Genomic DNA, 21,396 nt, shown 5'->3' with positions numbered 1-21,396 from the left:
GGCAAACTAAGGACAGTACTGAGTAGAATTACTGTAATGTTAGTGTTGTATTTCATTGGTGTAAATTCAGATGAGAGCACTGATTACTGGAAGAAACACAGGTTCAGAACACTGGCAGGCTCAGAACACACCAGCTCTGATAAAAACAGTAAACATTTTTATCAAAACAGGAAATGCATAAAAAAGTTCTTCAATTTCAAAACCTAAAGAATTTTGTGACAAGAGGATCTGTTTTTGAGTTCACTTATGCTTTAGAGAAAAATTGAGGAAATAGACATGTTATTAAGTTTTTATCCAAAACCTCTGCTTTAGTAGTTCAAAAGCATCCTTTTGATTGCGTGTACTTGTGTACAGCATTTGTTTTTTTCGTGAAATGTCATAACATACGTATAAAAAACTGACAAAAAAAGTCTGAGCTTTGTGACATTGCACAGGGGTGTTGTGGGTTAAACTGTCCTTCCTTACCAATTGGGCTTCACCTCTTGTAGGATGGTGAAGGGCAAGTTTGAAGATGAAGACGGCATCAACTTGAATGACATGGAGAAGTTCCTGCCAGCATTCAAGGTGTGTCTGCTCAGTCTTTAGATCTTCCACAAACAGGCTATCTCCGGGGATGGGGCTCTGCTTGATGCCATGTTCATAGTGTCTTATATGATTTTGAATAAGTAGCTAGGACTCATCTCAAGAGCTGTTACAGAACATATCTGTGACAGCTTGAAAGTAGTAGAAAAGTCTCTGCAGAGAAGGTATCTGTCTTTGATTTAAAGTCATTTTGAATATTCCTCAACATTATATTGTTACTTTAGATTCTGGTCAGGTTATAATTGATTGTGGGTTTCTAAAATGTCAGCTATGTCTTCTGTTGTCTTGTGTTGTGGTCCCTATTCCATTTAGAAATGACAATATATTTCTACCATGCAGTCTTTCTTATATTAGGTGTTTCTTAGCCTGGATCAGCCTCAGACAGAATCCAGGAGATGTTTTTCTGATCTCTGTATGAATATTCAAAGCTGTTGAAAATAATCTCTAGTTAAAAGCTAAGGTGGATTTTTTTTAAAAAATAAAACGTAAACGGAAACTTTGTACTGAACATGTTTGTAATTTTCTGTAACAAACCTTAAAACATTTAAACAGGACTGCTTTAACTTAAACACATTGTTCAAGGTGTTTTGTACAAATTATATTGGGATTAATAATATCCCTTTCTCTACATTTTCTTAAACTACAGGGTTTATTCAAAAATAGAGATTTGACAATAAAGTAGCAGCATAATAAGAGACATAAAACAAAGTTTGTGTTAAATTTGTGTTTAAATCTAAATAATGTACAGTTAAACTATTTTCATTAACCCATTTGTCCATGATTCATATAACTGACATGACTCTTAGTAATTACAACTGAAGCAATTCACCCCTGCCCTAGAGCTTTTAAGAGTTTCGTACCGTGATAGTGTTCAATATGTTGTTTTGCACATTGATAAAATATTTCCATTTTTTCTTTGCTGAGTGAATTTTGCAGGAGCATATTTGTTTTGTCTTTTGTCTTCAATGGGCTTCATTTTATGTTCAATTTGTGTATTGGTTTTTCAGGAAAAAGAATATTACGTGGTATTATGTACAAAAATGAACAAATGTGAACAATCGTCATGGAATGGCAGACTTGGTACATAAACAAATGTGTAAGTCCACCAAAAATATAAAAACAGTTGTTAGGGTCATTTTGACGCTATTACTCCTTTCGAAAGGAGTCTTTTTTTCTTTAGGTCACTGTTTCATGGAGATCAGCAGAGAAGAAAACCACATCTTATTGGAGACCTCTTGTGGCAAATGCTTGTATATTTTACACACGCAACCTTACTCAGATTGCTGGCAGCAAGTTATAAAACCATACATACCATGTGCGACTACAAACTTTTAAGTTGGTAACAAGCGCCCTCTGGTGAAATAAAGAGTTCACTTGTCCCTGAATTTATAGAGGATTTTTATGTTTAAAAAAAACAAAAAATAATTTGTTCTCACCCTAGTAATATGAAGTCTTAACACTTATTCATAAAATGTCAAGTACATCACTGATTTAAGTCTTATGAGTTTAGTGCAAAGTGATGAGAAAATATTCATATATTCCTATATTTGTAATAGTATTTCTGCCTTACTGCTGTATGAGCTTTTCAGTGTCTGTTCAGTTTCTCTTTAGGAAAAGTAACATTTCACAAGTAATTCACTATTCTGTACTTGTTGTTGTCTTGGTTTCTCTTTTCTGTGTAAATGATAGATCAGGGTCTTCATTCAAGGCCTGTAAGGCCTGTATGTTTTCTAATTATTTTAAATATTAAGATTATACTGTATACCTTTATTTAACTTATATGCTGATGTATAGTGTTGTTGGTATTTCTGGATATATTTAAGTGTAGAATGTCTTATATATTATTATGTTCTATGATTTATTTTCTCATTTCTGTAAAGAAAACTCATTAGAATGAGCTATTTTAGTTGATTAATCTCAACTCATAACTGGGCCTCATTTTGTGAATGGTCCTGCTATGTGGTCAACTAGTAATTTTATTTCTTAATGATACCACAAGTACAGTATTTTAACCACAGTCTATTTTGTCATTCACGCTACATAGCCCATATAGAGCTAATACTGTTGAATAATAGCATACAATTGAATAATAACATACTATTGAATAATGACATACATTTTGCAAGACCCCTTACAGTGCTTCGTTGTGCTTCATTCAATTGCTCAATCTGGGGAAGTTAAACTCCCTGTAGTATTAATATTTTTGATCTGTTACCAGAAAAGTGTGCTCTCAATCCAGCAGCTGTGCACTGACATCTAGTGGACATATTCGATCAAGGCATTCTTATTATAGTTGACAGTATCTCAAAGTAGGCCTTTGATTATTGAGTAGTCCTGCATCTTTTGCTTTTCCTTTTGCAGCTCTGTTAATGAATTACTGAATTTAACTAATTGTTTGCTTCATTAGTATACAATCCTGAGGCGTCGATTACATAACTGATGATAACAGGTATTGAACATACCCATACATTAACCCATAAGAAAGCAATGACAGTTTGGGACCCGTCATTGGCAGTTGCTATAGTTGATAGAGAATTATACATTTTCTTATTCTCTCATTTGGAATTAATATATATTCTGCATTTGCTTAATTAAACACTGCATATGTAATGTAACAATGTTTTCAGATTTAAAATTTGTTCTTAACAGCAGTTCTTGCTGAATGGAATGTCCTCCGCAAGCATGTGTTTGTGGCTGTCATCCTCAGAAGACTGTTTTCTGGATTGTTTTGTTTGATCTTCCCAAGTGGCGTTTTGTAGTCCGAGGTTGATCCGTTTTTTTTCTTACCTGCCTGTCCTTTCCTCTGCCAGGCGAATTCCTTCACTCTGATAAAATTTTCCCAAGCTTGTTTTTCTTTCCATCTCTTCCTGCTGTTCTAAGCAGGCCCTGTTCTATGCTTCCCTGGGCTGTCTTCTGGGTGATTTTTGTACTGAAGGGATGTGGTTGGTGTCCATGTTATAGTAGAGGCAGGACCGATTGGTCGTGGGCTAAACTGATCCTTAAATAAATCCTAATTTGCCGATACAAACAGTTGGATAATTCTCAGGCCGACAGCTATATTGATTGAATCAATGTGAATTTCAAGTTTGCTTTTAGTGCAAGAGTTTCCCTGGGATTGTGTCATAGTCATAGGACATACAAAGAGTGATGAGCAGCTTTAATGTTATCAAAATATCTCTCCACTGTTTTGGATTCGTTCGCATGTCTGAATAGATGTGGTTCTGACAGTGGCATGCATTTATTTTTAACGTGTGAAAGTGATGTTACAACAAATGAGAAACTTCTCAGGCTACAGATTTCTGTGGCTTCCTGGGCCAAAGTTCAGAATAACTCAAGAATATTTCAAAGCAGGATTATTGCAACCCAGAAAAGACCCGTCAGCCAGAAGGCAATACAGGGAGTACAAACACCAAGACAACCCATTAAAAATAAATCCTTTATGGTTATTTCTCCAAGGTTACTGGTGAGAAATGTCAGTGGTCAATGAAATAGTTACCACCACAGCTAAACTGGACTTTCTAATGACTCATGGGGAAAAACAAACTGTGCTATATGCTTTTCTTTAAAAAATCAGATTTTAGATCACAGCTTTCTACTTTACTATATCTTCTTGCGCTGGCCAAGAAGAGAAGTAACATTGTAACATTATTTGTTAAATTGAACCTACACCTCCCTCAAAGAGTTTGAAAGCAGAAGTTTGTTTTTATAGTATATAAGAAGCCTGCTGCAGCTCATAAATGAGTGAGGCTTTTTTTTCCCTTGAAGGGTATGCTAATATGCTTTAACACCCTTAGGCAATAGGATTCTGTCCTGATTGCCAGCCTGCTTGCTGTTTTCTGCTTCTGTCCTTTAGTCCTGTTTATAAACCCTACTAGTCAACTGCAAATTGCTTTGAAATGAGCAAAATAGACAGCCTGACCAAATGTTTGGAATTTAAATTTTACGTTGACATTTCAGGGTGTATGTCCAGATGAAACTGCGTTGCAGGACATCCAGGGATCAAAAATGTTGAATTGTGCATGTAGTGTTCTGTAGTGCTTGAACATGTAGATTGAAAAATTAACCCAGACTACTTCATTTCTGAACCACCTGTTGCCTGGCTGGGGTTTTTGATGTTTGCTTTACCTGGTCTTATTTTAAGATCGTTGTCTCCCCCTAGCGGCTGAGTGGCAGAATGAATTCTCAAGGCTGCCAGGGCACAAGAGCAGAGTTTGGATGGAAGTGTGCAAGTGAGCATAGGAAGAACAGCTCTCACTGTTGATTCCTAGCTGGCATGCACACACATCAGCACTGACATTGCCATGATCCCCAAGCAGCTGCTTGGCAGAGAACTAGCTGTAAAGCACACTGAGGTCAAAAGTGCTGTATAGTGCCACCTTCCATCTGTGTGTGCATGCACCCGGGCCAGGAAAGGACAGAAGCCGTGGACTGGCACCTCCAAGACATGAGACTGACATTTTACTTTTATTTTAATTTTCACATCCTTCCCTCCACCCAGGCACTTTGTTTGCCTTTTAATAACAGGTAAACAACTTGCTTTTCTTTTTGCTCGTCGTTCTCTTTGAAGAAGGATTAAGGAGTCTGCACTCAAATGCACTGGTTTCTGTCTTTCCCTTAAGGGGAAATATTACCCGTTGTCTTGGATATATGGTGATTTTCATGTTCATATTGAAAATAATTAAGTATGGCATGAATAGTACTTCCAAGATGTGTGTAAAATAACCATACAGACATAGTGGACACACTGCCAAGAATTAATGGCTAGACATTTAAATTATGTTAAGTGTGTTGTTTCTGAAGAAAGTGTAAAATTTTCAAGGTTCAGCTGCTTTCTGCTTGGCTGGTATATATACAGTGTTCTTAGAGAGGCTGATTTTTAAGCAGAACCTATGAAAATGCACTGAGCTTGACTGTTTTCCAGCATTTTTCCAGCACTTCTCTCTCACCCCAGTTCTGTTTGGATCATCGATCCTGCCACACATGGTGTAACAGTGTTCACGGTGTAATTGCAGAAAATACCATCATACGTAAATTTAATAGCCTTTAATTTTCTTTTTGATTTAATTTTGATAGAAATTCAAGAATCCAAATGGCACCTGTCTTCAAATGAACATAAATATTATCATTTAAATGAGAGGAAGTAAGGTCCCAAATTTTTTTCTTTTTTCCCCCCCTTTAAACTGAAGTGTGAGATAGAGAATTGTTTATAGAGCATCCTGTCTCAGACTGCAGGAGTTCTAGGAACGCATTCATGTGTGTGTATGTGGGGAAAAAGACACCCCATTTTAGCCTTTCCTCGCTGCACTGGGAATAGCAACAGAAACTGTAAATACCTGAGCAGGAAATTCTTAGGGAAAGCGAGTTTCCTGTATACAAGCTGGGGTTGCCTCAGCCAGGTATTGTCTTGCGAGTGTTGACTGTGGGCTGTTGAGGAATGTTGCACTTATTTCCTCCCTTAGCTTGTGAATGTTGACAGATAGGGAAACAAGTGCCTTTCGAATTCAGCTGCTTAAAGAAAATCGTGGGGGCTTGCAGCAGGCTCTTTTGCTGAAGCTGCTACCGCAGCATGCCGGGTATCTCTGGTGTGAGTTTGGGCTGTGTCAGTTTCCAACCATGACTGGGATTCGGCAGGCAGTGACGTGCAGTTTAGCCGGGTGGGCTGGAGTTGCCAAGGTTATGTCCTCCTGCAGCAATCCCAGGGACGCACAAGGAGGCTTATGAGGCTCTGCATTTGTCAGCGAGAAATGCATCACTTCTCTATCCGAGGCACTGTAGGAAGCACAGCCTGCAAAGTGACATAACGAACTGACAAAAAATAAGGTTTCTGGAGGAAAATGAGTGTGGTCCTCATTAACATCTCTCCTCCATGCTGGTACAAAGGTCATCGTGGTGAACCAAGCGGGTTGTCAGTTCCAAACTGGAGGCGTAGAAGGAGTAACTGGTGATGGTAAATGCCCAATAAATCCCAAAATGACTTACTAAAGCACATTTAGCAAGGGGTTCCAGACATTCACAGATTTCAAGTTCAAAAACACTTGCTTGCGAGCCAGCAACATGAAACAATCTAAGCATATCCAACCCTTCATCAAAGAGTTTTTTCTTTTGACGTCAGTTTCTTTTAACCACTGAATAATTTAACGATTATTTTTAAAAGGATACAAATTAGTTTCTTAACTGGCTCGATTTGTGTTGGCCGTTCTCACTGGCGACACTTCGCTTCCTGTGGTGTAGCGAACCACCTGTTTGGCCATGTGGTGTGCTGGGATGTGTACTCGCCCTTATTTTTTAACTCGCCCTTATTTATTGAGAATCTTCCTTACATTGGGCCTTTTCCTGGAAATCACTGGGCAGATTTCCTCCCAGATTTTCATTTAATTTTTTTGCAAACTGGACTTTCCTGCTAACATGTCATATACAGTAATGAATTCTACAGTGGAATTCACTCCTGTGCTTTCCAAGCACTGGGGTAATGCCCAACAGGCAAATCTGTTACTGCTGAGAACTGAAAGCTGATGGATTCCAGATCCTTGCTGGAGTGCTCTTTGATCACTCTAATTAATCAGTTTATTAATAGTCTAACTCGGTAAATAAAAACTATGACAACTAAGTTTAAAAATTACTGGAATGTAAATCTCCAAGGATTTTGCATTGTCTTTCAAAATTCTCCACCCCGGCCTGTATTATAGTGCATTGATAAATTATAGATTTAGTATGTCAAAGTTTCAAATGAACCTTTTATTCAAAATAATGATCAGACTGAACACTGTTATGTGCGAAGTAAGCAAATGTCATTGAAACTTTAACGGAGATATAAGTGAATTGCATAAGTATTCAGCTCAGCCTAAGTCAGTTCCAGGTAGAAGCAACATTGGTAGAAATCACTGCATCCGTATTTTTGGATAGGCCCCTACCAGCTTTGCACAGTAGAAAGGCTTAGTTTAGTCTATTCTTCCTAGAGAAATTGCTCCAGTTCTGACAAGTTTGTTGGCAATAGCCGATGGACAGCAGTTGTCAAGTCAGGCACTTGCCATAATGTCCTGCCACTTGGCAGAATACCATCTGATGTGGGCAGGTGTTGAATTAGCTACAAATTTCAAGTAATTTCCACATCTGCCAGGCAGCTGGAAAACTGTTGCCAGCCACCCAGGTACATGACGGGGAAAAAAAAGTACAAGATGAGTTTTTCCTCTTTTATTCCATATTAGTAGCGCATTTTGTCAGTCATGAAGTACTGGGAAAATAAAGAGGTTTTTTAGTTGAATAGGAGATGTAACACACAAAACTACAGAAACTACAGAAGCCCCACACTAAAAAGGTGCACTTTCTTTTTGCTTTGCCATGTGTATGAGTTAGTTTATGGTTAGGGAAGCAAATTACCACTGATTTAATCTATTTTTTTTTCTTATAAAATGCAAACTTCATACTGGTGAATGGAATGAATGTTAATGCTGTGATGAGTATGGTTTTTGGTATTATATTTCCAAGTTTAAAGTTTATTTGCCATTTGTAACAAGTACTTTGGAATCCTTATTCACACTTGTTCTCTCAGCGTACAGACAGGTTAATACTACAACAAATAAAAGAGGTAGGCAAGTAGTGAAAATATTGTACCTTCCAGTACACAATACAACATACGGTATAGATTTTCCAATATACAATAGTAAAAAAAAGAGCAGTATGCAGTGCAAAAGTGCAACATTCAACAGTTGGCAGCAGTGGCTGGTAGTCAGTTGATCACTTTGCAGTTAGCATGTAGCTATTCAAGGCACATCATACAACTTGTGAATAAAAATTGTATCTGGACCTGGTGTTCTGTGTTTTGATGCTGTGGTACTCTCTGCCAGACTATAGAGGTGAGACCAGTTTGTGGTTTATGGTTTCCTCCTGAGGTGTAGTTAACTATAGGTGATGGGATGATTTTACCTGCTTCAACTACTTCTTTCATTATTCTATGGTTTAACTTTGAATTAGTGCTACATACTCTGCTTGGACAATTTTAAACTTTGTGAAATGTCCCAGCCATTTACAGTGTTGGTTGTTGTTAAAGAGGTATTAGAGGAGTCCTTAGCCTTTTCATATGGGAATCCATATGTGCATGTAGAAGTATCTTGGGGTTATACATTTGCTGCACCCAATGTGAATGTCACCCATAATGCCATCCATGAAGTTCAGTCAGGATGCTTGAGGCTTTCTGGAAATTAAAAGTTTAAAAGAATGGTGAAGCAGATTGTGCTTAGGTAACATTTGCTCCTTTCTGCTGTCCTGCTTTGAAGCTCTAAACTCTTTTCCCTAGTATCAACAGGGCTTCTATGTCTTTGGCTGTCTTAACATTTTTCTTTGCTTTTAAATACCACAGACCGCGGCTTTAAGATCTGCATTGCATGCTGGCTCTAAGAAAAAAATAAAACATGTTTTGCATTTTAATTCTCACCTTTCTTTTGTTCCACTCCCTGTTAGCACTGAACCTTTTGACAGTCTTTCACTGGCAAAGTCTTTTTTTCTCCATCCACTGGGATTGCTGCAGGCAATAGCCAAAATTCTATAAGATTCAAAGCCAATTGAATTGGCAATTCAGTATGGACACATAGTACCTACGAGTTTGGCCAAGTGCTCCGGCATTAGTGGAGATGTCCGTAATATATATTTTATATGCAACTAGTCAAGATAGCGCTTAATAGTTGTCATGCATTTGGATAATCTGTATGTTCTTTTTATGAAACATTTGTTTTAGTTATGACCGTTCTATAAAGCAGTTTTGATCTATCCAGTTAATACAGTGAGCTGTAATGTGGTTGTGATAATTTATTATTGTGTTTTTGTAACGTTTTCTGTTGATTGTATGGCATAGCTGGAACAGGCTTTGTTTTAATAGGGTAATACCCACTTGGCTCTTTTGTGAGATTTGGCTAGTATTTCCGGAAGTCGTCAAAACAGCATTTAGATGGGGATTGCTTGCATTTCATCACGTTGTCATCTCGCCGTGAGAAAGAGTTTCACAAGTTCCTTTTTTCTTTACATTTGAGATGTTTTAAAAAGATTTTATAAAAACGATCTGACAACTTGACAGTAATGTAAGCTGCAAACACATCTTTTCCTCCTTGAGCTTTTTGTCTACTCTGTGACAGAGGTACATTGTCAATGTGGTTGACAAAAGTGGATGTGGTTTGAAAGTAGGAGATTTTTTTATGACCAAAACTTGCCTCTTTCTTTTCCTACTCTTCTTATATCTTGATCTCATCTTGATAAATTCAGGTAGAATTTGTGACTTAAGGTGTCCATCTTTGTGAAGGAATGCTGCAAATGGGTGAATTTAAAGAGTTGCTGTAAGTCTTAAGCCTTTCCAAAACAAAATTGACATCTTTGCCAGTTACAGTCTGTATTGCTGTAGATAAGGATTGAGGAGCAAAATAAGGGTAGAAGCAAAAGCAAAGCAGTTGTAGGCACACATAATGATTAATCCTAGGGCTTCTCTTCCAGAGACAGCTCCCAAAAGATTCCAGTCATGAGACTTGATTACTAGTTCATATCTTTGGGCTGTTGTGAAACCAAACACGTTTTCTTAAACACTGGGTTTCTCAGAAATCAAAAATGGAGAGTGGTCCGTGTTCCTCCATTTTGACAGATTCTCCTGTTTGCTTTCACCGTTAAATTCTGACCTATGTAGAAACACATTAAGGGCTGGAGAAAGGGTTTAATCAAGGGTCAGTGAGCAAGGCGCCTCGACGTTGGCTCCAAGTTGAAATCGAAGTGCCGCCCGGCTCCAGAACCCAGAAGCCTACGTGCATCAGAGCAGGCGTAACTGTGTGGAGCCCAAACTCTGTGACTGCCGCTTCCCCGCCTCCTCCCACAAATATGACCGCGCGTCTTGGGCTGACTGGAAACGTTGTGAAGCAAACTGACTCCTGGACAGAAGGAAGTTCTCCCCCTCGCCGGAGAACAATAAAAGGGTCAACGTGCTGCGCCTCCCCCTCCTACACCCTTTTCCTTCCATTGTCACGGCTGTGACTGACTAGTGAGGAACGCGGGCACCAGAAACAGCTCATTGTCTGCCTGAAAATACACACAGAAATCCTGAAAAGACCCGGGCCGCTCTCCTCCTGTCAACTCTCCACTTTCTGTTACATCACCGTGCTGCACTGTTCAGAGCAATTGTTCAGAGGGATCCTACTGGCAGACAGCAAATGTTTTTGCAACAGAACTGTGCCATTGGCCGCTGGTGTTGGCCGTACGGTGTGCAGACATCTTGGAATCAGACAGTCAGTGAAAAGAAAGCTACTCGGCGCATGACGACCCACCCTCTTCACAGACTCAAGCCGAGTTGGGCGATGAGGGGTGGAGGTGATTAAGAAGTAAAGCTTTTCTTGCATTCACATCTCTGTAAGATCTGAAATTAGCACAGCCAAAAAATTCAAACATTTAGGCATTCACTGATTCAATTAGAGATCCTTCATTTTAAAATGTTTCAATAATTGTTGTAATAGTGCTCAGGCTCTGATAATACCCCATGCTACAAAGAGGATAAACCCTGGGCTTCTTGGAACCTTAAGCAAATATCAGATCACGGCTTTTACCCCATCCATGCACAACAGCGAGTACTTTAATTATTGTGAGACATTTCTGAACAAAACCTTTCGTATCAACTATCTCTCCCCTACCTGTACTTACACAAGTATGGTAGAAAATAAAATCTAAAAAAAATGCCCCACGCTGGAGAAAACAATGAAAAGTTGTACCCCAGTTATCAGGGTTGGGAAAAATGTGAATGGGACCATATTTTGTACATTGAGGTTTTCAAAATTTCATAATGAGAGCAGGATCACTGCTGTCCAGACTGAATATTTGAACTTCATTAGAAGTCACTTTAGGATATTGCAGAAGTGATCAAAATGACTTTTTCCCACAATAACAAGTTATTTTGATCCTGACAACATTGAGATTTTATTTGAATCTTTCTAAAAAATATAATGTAAGCAAAGTTAATATTTTGTTAGATTTTCTCTAGTTATTGCCTTACCAATCTTTGTCTAGTTAAGGTAAATTTGTTTTTTTGTGGAAGATCAAAATGACCAATCACAAAACAGACAGTGTAGGTTTGAAAATTAAGTTGATTGTCAATCAGTCAACATTTTGTGCATGCATAATGTTTTGAAATAAAGATTACGAGCAATTATTTTCTCTGAAATCTGCAAAATGATTTTATAAGATTTTGTAAGTGGAAAATAAATTTTAACATAAAATTCATTGTGACACCGGAACTGCAGGACTGCATCGTTCTGCCTTCAGCTACTGTTCCAGCTGAGGGTAATTGTATAATAACCCTGTGATATTATATTCATGAGTAGTGCATGAGGTATATTCATGATTATTATGGTAAGGCACTGCAGTCTCCAGTCTGTTCTTTATTATTCCCATATATTGTGTGTTCCAAGCTTCCTGGATTTCAGTCGAAATTGTGTTGAGCTTTAACTTTTCTTTTTTTAATGTTTTATATATTGTTATTCCTCTCCCAGGGAGCTTGTTGGAGACATGGTGAATAGGTGTGGAAAACGTGGTAAAATATAAATGAAAGGAAAGGAAAAGTGCTTTTCAAGATTTTTTTGGCTTTGTGCCCTTGAGAACAGTGAAGTTGGAAACTGTTGCACAGCTCTAGGCAACTGCTTTTAATCAGTGTTTGGTTATCAGTAACCACTGAAAAATGAATCTCTCTCTTTTTGTGACTGCCTTTTGATATTTTCTATAGTTTTTCAGAATAATTTTTTTGGCTTTCTTGAGTCAAGGTTAATGTGACCTTCATTGTTAACAAAAGGGGTTTTTCAGTATATGGTGTGTTGTGCCTGCTGATTGGGAAAATTGCCCACAAATAGGGTAATTCTAGAGTTAAACCGATAACCTGTTTGCTAGTAGTATGGATGTAGATCTTGAGCTAGTGTGTAAAAAAAGTAAAATTCTATCTCAACGTTCATGTTAAAGAAGGGTAAGAGTATGCTAGATCTTTAGATTTTATTAAGTTTTCAACTTTAAAGGGCAATTGGCATATTTGGTTCATGACGAATTGGTTCACGTACAGAAAAGGGATACACTTGATAAATATATTGCCGTTGTCAACATGTATTGCTGAATTTGTCAATTTAAGCCTCTTCTGTTTCCAAGGTGATACAGAAGTTGGATGAGTTACTGTACATAGGACTGTATATGCCTGTTTACAGATACATAGCAAGTAGAATTTGATTTTAGTTCATGCAGTGGTTCCAACTTAAAAAAAAAACACAAGACACGATTAGTTTGAAATGGGACAAGAAGAAAAGGGAAATTACGTCTTTAAATGAATCACTTTTGTCATTGAGTAACAAGTCTGTTTTGGAGAAAGGCCCAAAGATGCATATGCTACAGTAAGAATGTAAAAACCAGGGATTTCATAAAAATCCCTAAATATTTAACTAGGAAATCCCTAAATGTTTATATAAATGTGCAAAATATCTGGCTAAATTTTCAGGGATTTAGTGAAATCCCTTTTTTCTTTTTTTAAGGTAATGTACTGTATATGCGCACAGTGTGACCCACTATGAGTATTTTATGTGATCTTTTGTACTTTTAAACAGGGCTTGCCCAGAGCAGGGGCAGTGTAGCTGATTGATGATTTTTTTATTACAGTGCAATAAATAATGGTCACCCTATCTCATGTAAAGCCCTATATATAATTTCTATTGACCTGTAGCAGAATAGAGTAAACAGTGCATTTTTTACTGTACATCTGCAAAACACTTCTCATCTCAAGCCCTAATTGGAAGTAATAACCTCATTATTGCTTTACATGTAAAATAGATACTGCAAAAATCTGAGTCTTTATTCTGTTCAACCTGTTATATTCAGCCTGCTAAAAATTGTAACATATCTGCAGAAGGATCAGCTGTGTGCTCCTTTTTGAGGATTTCCAGTGGCAGTCAGCTAGTGATGTGAAATTTGCATCCTAGAGGTCAATCTGCTCTGAGCACCTTTACTGGTTCATCCACTCAGGACCCTTGAATAAAAGATATTGGTGTTGTGGCTGAAACACTACAGTATGTGCTATGTCAGTTTTAATGCATCAGGTTTATAATGAAGGCTTTAAGATTAAAGGAAAGTATGTTTCACTTTAGTTGCTGGGAGAAATCACTATTACAGTTTATGGGATCTTCCATCCCAGCTTTCCGAATATCTCCAGCATACGGAAAAGCAGGGACAACATGTATGCAAATGATGTACAGGTACAGAGTGCCATATATCATACAGTCTGTACATGTTGTATATCAGGAAATGTTTTGGTTTCGTGTCCTGGAAGTCAGTGCTAAAGCAGCATGACAGAATACATTACTGCTTTTCATGAGGCATATTGCAAAAGACACTCTGCTGCTTGGAGATGTTTTGGAGACGGGTAAACAGAATGATTACTGTACTTAAAAGTTTGTCCTCCACAGGCAGGTTAAAATGACTTAATCTATGCTTACACACTGTTTTTCTTATGGCAACAAAGCAGGAAATAGCTTTCACTTGGGATAGCACTCCAAACATAATATGGCCTATCATTTGGAAAAAAAAAAAGCCAGTGAAAAGAAATGAATGGCTAGAATAGACAACCTCCAGACAGATGGGTCTGCATCAGTGTTTGCCATTAAAAAGCATCAAACCAATCTAAGAATTGTCTTCATATCCTTCAAAGATCCATTGAAACAGGCAAAACAAAACCTATACATTGCTTTAAAACAGGCTTCAGACTTCAAAATCCATAAAACCCTGGAAAATTAGAAGAGAGGATCTATTGAATTGGGTTGTAGGTGTGCTTACCAGGCTGCCCAGGGTAAGCCTTAGTGCAAACCTTATTGTGCTGGGCATTAATTCACTGGGTATATGTGGGACCGCTGGAGCAGTCTTTATTTATCGTACAACTTCCTCCTGCCCAACTATAGAGCAGGATGAAAGCCAAAATCTTAGCATAAATGGCTGGTTGCATCTTTTGTCAAACTCTTCTGCATTCATGAATTCCAAAAGAAAGAAAATGTAAATTACTGCTTTGGGATAAATAACTAAGAATTCCTTATTCTCTGTTTCCATACATATTTTTAGATATTGTGAGCATACAGACATGGCCATATGAAGTTTCATGCTGAGCTTTTGAAGTGCTCATTACTGGGCCATTAGAATGGATTTGAAAGGAAAACATAAAGGAGGAATGGAGCTATTTGACAGAGAATTCTCCTGGTGCATGTATTTCATGAGCAAAAAAATTAGTTTGTTTTAGGAAGCCCCACTGGTTTTCGCTGTATTGGATTAGAAAGCAGAGCAGTGGTTTCAAAAATGCTTAGAAATGGCATGCTTTTGTCACATTAGGGTGCAGCATTACAGGGGTTTGATGGTGAAACTGTCGAAGTCGCAGAAGATTTGACCCTTCACACAACCTTTCCTACAGTTAAGCCATTGCTTTGCCTTCCTTGTGTATGTGTTTCTACTGGGATCAGAGGAATATTTAGACAGAGAGCCCAATGCTTCTTTAACAAACTCTCCCCATCTTCTATATTGGTAATCTTTTGGTGAATACCTATTTTATTCCAAGGAGACATCATGAGTAATGTTGTGTTGGTGAAAATCAGATTTTAAAAATGTCAAAATGCTGTCACAAAGACATTCTTACAGTACGAAGGTACAGATAATAAAAATAGCTAGTGGTAATGGGTGTGTTAAGTTTCTGTATATTTTTTTTCTAAAAAGTTATTGCTCAGTTTAACATTACGTTACGTCATTACATCATAATTTATTTTTTTTCTGAAGACTGCCATTGTGGTTTCATAACCGTCCACATAATATCCTCATAAGGTGAAGAGTGTAATGAACTTGGCACGTATTCTGTATTTTAGAAGTCTTATTACATGCAGTGTTTCAACATTTTTTCTTTCCGTGTATAGCTGGTAGTGGGATATGAGTTGCATTGCAAGCTCTGAATATTGCTGAATTTCTGCTGTCATGTATCAGCCTATCTGAGGCAAGCGCATTTATTATTTTGTTATCCTGTAGGGTGAAGGTTGCTCTACGTACTCTGGTTATGTCTATGTCTTCACTTCTCCACTGTTCCTTTTCTTCAGGTGGAAATTATAAAGGAATTTCTGAGCAGCGCAGTAAGAGTATGCATCATTACTCTGGAAAAGATATGGAATTTTTATTCATTGTTCAACAGATTTTGTGACGATGAATGATGATATTATAAAAAACATCAAACTGACATTGTTCTTTCTTGATGAGCAGTGATACTTTACCAAAGTGTTTTAGCGACCAAAAGCATCCCTGTCACTTTCTGAATTGCAATTTTCTGATGCCAGGGTTGGCAAGGAATTGTGACTGGCTTACAATGACAAAGAAGAAAAAGGATAATCAATATTGGATCTTCACACTCTCAAGGGGGTTGTCTTTAGTCAAAGCTTGCTTTTCTAATACTGAGCGAGGACTGGAACTTTTTACGCACTCTGGAAAGACATTCACTAAGATTTCCTGTTTTTATTTTCGTTTTCTAGTGTACCTTTTCTGCTCAAATATATTAATCTTGAAGTCAGCAAGGAAACTTGGAAGGATTTTATTTTTGAGTGGGAAAGCTAATGTTTAGGTAAAAGCCAGTTGGCTGTGGTTGTTAAGTCACAACATGATCTGTCAAATTTCGAGTCAGTTGGCTTGTTTCTGTGCAGATGTAAGGAAAAAAAGAAAGGAGTTGAGGATGGGGAGGGAGAAGTGATAGCATGCATTCTGTGTATGGCACGTTTTTTGGGAAATCTAATTAAGAAATATTGATGATTAGAACTAATTTCCCACATGGGAGAAGACATCTAATGCAAGGTGATCCCTACAGTTTTGGGCCGCAGCCTAATTAGGCCCAGAGACGAAGAGATGTAGCTTTTCTAAACAGAATATCCTTCCAATATAAATAGCTATGAAGTCAGGTTATGTTAGCAACAGCATTACTGTTGCTTGGTGACATAAGCAACAGTCAGCTAACAACACACAGGGGGCTCCCTCTGCTCAGAAGACATCAGTAACTTAAGCATAATATTTTCTTCAGAGGACACATTACAAAACTTAAGATGATGTTATGCTCTTCATTAAGAGAGTTGCACTGTGCTACCATATATGCAAAGGTACACATATCTCTGCATTAATTTGTGCACAAACGTTTTCTCCCACTCCTCTTAGGGTTTCTTTTTTCTCTCCGAGGGCAAAAGGATGAGTTTAACATAATCATCCTGTGTCATAATGGACTTTCTCTGAGTCCTTAAACAGCTCATCATTCACCTTTCAAATATAAACATTTTCACTGATCTGTGAAAGATCAATATGTTCCCTTGCTGAAATGTGTATTGCTAATTATATTTCATTTTTTGAATACAGGATGTGTTGATGTATTGAGGTATTTTGTTAGCTGCATGTGGTAAGAAAAATGTCATACTTGCCTCGATGCCATTTACCAGCTGACTTGTACATGTTTTCAGATTGAGGAATGTTTTGTTTTGAAATGGATAGAGAATTGTAGAGCTGAGCTGCCTTTATTTTGGGCAAAAGATAGCAGAAAGCTGTCGACGCCTGTAAATAGCCAAGGTAAACTGGCATCTATTACATGTCTATGGCACTATTCGTGATGAGAGGACACTACTAATTTCTCAGCTGGAGATGCATGTAATAGCTTTTCTAATTAGCTACACTACATACTGTACACAGTTTGCTCAGGAACACAAATCTGTAACAACATTGCATCATTCTTGCTAAATCTATGTTACACTTAGTTATAAAGTTTCCCATCCTCCTTTTCCGAAAATGAACTAGTGTGCTAGCACTGGCTAACAGCTCGGACTTTATCATCTTTGGTGAAAAGCTCTTTATGACACACTGCCTCATTTGTTCTTTAAATGAGACAGATATCAAACTGGAAAGTAGAACTTGGTTCTCGCTGACTTTTCTCAAGACATGTGCAGTCAGCAAACCCAGTTTTTTAAATATTTATTTGATTGATACAGCATTCAGGTTTGCTTTAACTTGTGTTTTACACTAAAAGATGCCTAAATTCTCCTCACATTTGAGGCCTGAATCATCAGCAAATGCTTTCAGATAGTATCTTGCAGTCCTCTCTGGCTTTTAAGACTAGTATGTTTCCATACCTAACCTACACTTAATTAAGATATAGGACATGAGATATTATCTCAAGCTTCTGTAGCTTGAGATGATCACCAGCAAATGCTTCTTCTAGTTTACGTCTGACATGTATACATAAACTGTGTTTCTCAGCGATGGTACATAGGTTGGTTGATTTGGATTTCATTGATTCCCTTTTCTGTTTATGATTTTTTTTACAAAATACTGGGAACTTGCTAATTTCTTCTTTCTCAAGAACTGATTTCTGGAACCAGTATTTTACCCCTCTTTTCACACAGCATAATTGTAATTTATTGTTTGTAACATACTCTCAAAGCCTCCATTCCCCACCCCTACACTATTGAGCATTAAATGAAGGTTCGCTCATTCTCCGCAGGGAAGATGCCTGCGAGTTCAAAGAATATCAGTCGGCAGATTTGTTGGATCTTGATTCGGACCAAGTACCCAGCTCCTGACAAGATGAATTAATCTATGAAACTGGCCAGCCAGGAATGTGTTTCGAAAAGAGTCGAATAAACATGAAAGATTTGGCTGCCTGGATACGTGAAGAGATCATAATGTGGATTAAGCCCTAGTTTGTTTTCTTTGGATGACGTTTCCCTCATTGGCTGGCTGCAGACTGATCATTTTATTCTAGTGAGAACTGGAATGGTAGAGAGTTCTAAACAAGTGGGATGTTTTTCTTTGAGTGCTAATCAATCAGTCAATTTTACAACTCTTAATAATCAGCATAAAGTTTTTAATTTTTAAAACACTTTGGGTTCCAAAGAGCCTTACGTGAAGTTTGCTCTTCAGTAACTGAAGTTTAGTACCTTTTGGCATGTGGCAGCCATTTTGTACCAGCAGTTCTCTGCACAACTACATATCATGAAATAAGGAATTAATTCCACTTATAAACGAGAGGAGACCAACAGAAATAACCTGAGCACTGGTGGGTATCCATGATAATTTCAGTAGCACTGTAGGATCTTCAATTACCACACAGAAGTGAAACCTCACTGAGAATATTGTGTACAGTTCTGGTCATTGTACTGTAAAACAGACATTGGTCCTAAAAGAATTAAAAGGAGAACAATTCTAGATCTGAAAAAGTGTCGTGCTCAGATAGTATTAAAAAAGGACAAAATCTCTTCAGTTTCGAGCTGATGAGACTGAAGGGATTGCTTACAAATCCTCAGACATACTGTATGTACAGAGTCCAGCTAATGAATTACTTATGTTCAAAAGTGGGAAACAAAAACAAGAGGGCCTATTAAGGTAGAAGTGACAAGGAGCTTAATTTTGGACTGAGAGCAGGAGACACTTTTTTGACTGAAAGGGTGTTGGGTATCTGAAACAAGACACCATGGCATACTGCTGAAGCTGATTGGCTGATAACCTTCAAGAAATGACTAAATGAGATCCACTGAAAGCTTGATAAAAAAGACACTGTTGGTGTGCTGAAATCTGCAGGTTCTGAGTATGGAAGTGGTTAAAGGAAGTAAAGTGAAGCACTAACTTCCAGTTCCTCATGGCCATAGATCTTTCAGCTCTGAATGACCAAACACAGGAAATCCAGCTAACTATACTCTTCTTGTGTATGACCCATTCTCCCTGACATTATATTAACCTGTCTTCTGTCAAGGTGACATTGAGCCTTTTTGCTCATGCCCCTCTCTTCACAGACTCTGGGGAAAATAATCTAGAGGAGATTTTAAAGAAGATTTGATGTTTTTTATTTGATTGCCTTTTTTGGTCAATAAACTGGAATTAGTCTACAGCTATGTTACATCGCACTAACACTAATGGTGTCTACCTTTCCCGGTATGTGGTATTTGTAAAAATTGTTCTGTATCGATTGTTGTGCAGGTTTTAGAAATTAAACTTCCCAGATACAGAATATGATTGCACTGTCAGGCATCTTAGCCCTTACCTGGGTGTGATCTGCCCCTAAATAGTACAGCCTTCCCTCACCAACCGCAGTTTAGCCATCCCCAGAACTCTCTTACACATATTTTACAAAGTGAATTCCTATCTTCCCAACCTCTGGACCACTAGCTCATACATTTGGCCCACTGAAACTTTTAAAAAGCACCTGGCTTCTCCACCATCTTTTGGTTCTGTGTTGTCATTTTACTTCCCTCACACATCTCACTTGTGTCCTCACAACAAGCTGTTTTACAATATCCTGCACACATAATTTCAGTGTTCTCTTAAGTATATTCAATTCTTTTGTTATATTTTATAATTCCTGCTGTAATGATTATAGCATTTTATTACTTTCATAAATTTGCAAAATGTTTATTTTCATTTTCAAGTTTCATTTTATTGTATTTGTAATTTTTAAGGGCAAAATCTCAAAGATTGTCATTGATGCCATATTTACCATATACCCACATATTGCCACACTGCGGTTTTATCAGTCACAGTGGTATTCTAGATCGTAACCCCTGTGGTTGGTAAGGGAAGGGTGTATTGCTAGACAGTGTATTTAAGAACTTTGCTCTTATATGATTATAAGGTTTCAGGAATTGAACTCATTAGATGCAGTATGCGATCTTGCCATTAAGCATCATACCCTTTAATTGGTTTTGATGAGTCCCTGTACAGTTTTGCTAATCACTGTAGCTTGAAAGTAGTGTCATGCAGAACTTAGCTAGGGTTGCAATTTGCATCTTGGGTCTTAGCCTTTCTGAGCAGATGACTGTAGGCTGATAAAAAATATCAAAGAGTCTTCATTTAAAAAGTTCACACAAGAAGCCCCAAAACGTCAGGAAAACATGAGAGAGAAGCTTACCTGGTAATTCATCTTTGAGAGAGAACCTGCACTTCAAGGAGATTTGTAAGTCTTAACAACTTTTTTCAAATGATATTGTTTCTATTGTTGTAGCTGTTGTTTTTTCCCCTCCCCATACCTAATCCTGAGCTAGATTATACCGTCGCCTTGGATTCGGGTCAGCACTGTTTTTGTGCTTCTAGGGAGACTGTGTTCAGAATTTGTGTTCAATCACACCTCAAAACCAATTAACAAACCTCAGCATGTGACATAAAAATGATTGGCCAAAAAACAGCTAGAACTAACTGAGATGCGAACATATAAAACATTTTCCCCTGTATTTATGAACTTACCAGTCCCAACATCTTTCTCCAAACCAAGTCCACTGAGAGGAACAATATGGAATTTAGTTAAAACGGTATCCAAGGTAATGTGTAAGTTCTAAGATTCCAATTCTGTCACAAAAATAAAAAATCCTGACAAAAGAATAAAATCCGGGAACAAAAGCATGAGCAGTTCTATTTTTATGATGTGGCAAGATTATTACATTGCTAATAACTCACTCAAACAGTAGCAAAATTCTGACATGAGCCCTCTACCAATCAGTGTGTAACTAGTGTCTTCCTAACCAGCTACAAGCAAACCTGCAAGTAGTACTTTCCGTTAGATTAAAACGGCTGTAGCAAGGCTTCTTTTTTATGCAGCCAGGCATTTCAACCCTTTAACTTGCTAGACAGAAATGACTCATTTTTGGCTCCTTTACCTGGATGAACAGATGAACCTGTCAAAGAAATGGGAGGACATCTTGCTCCTGTTTAGAAAGGGCCCCAGACTGACATTCTGGTTCTGCAAATGTCTTAATAGCGTCTAGCTCAGCATTCCATTTTATGGAGTTT

General features: G+C 37.8%; 1 protein-coding gene across 1 annotated transcript in view; it reads left to right on the top strand.

The window, feature by feature from the left end:
• ctif (cap binding complex dependent translation initiation factor) overlaps nt 1–21,396 on the top strand; it is a 130,102-nt gene that overhangs the window by 39,662 nt on the left and 69,044 nt on the right. Inside the window, exon 7 of the mRNA XM_088911033.1 lies at nt 489–564. Within this exon, the coding sequence (XP_088767159.1) occupies nt 489–564 (76 nt within the window). The remainder of the gene's footprint in view (nt 1–488; nt 565–21,396) is intronic.

The sequence above is a fragment of the Atractosteus spatula genome, chromosome 3 (genome assembly GCF_055471065.1).
Source record: "Atractosteus spatula isolate fAtrSpa1 chromosome 3, fAtrSpa1.hap1, whole genome shotgun sequence".
NCBI lineage: Eukaryota > Metazoa > Chordata > Actinopteri > Semionotiformes > Lepisosteidae > Atractosteus > Atractosteus spatula.
Note: the sequence above shows the minus strand (reverse complement) of the source record. Positions and strands in the feature narration are given on the sequence as shown.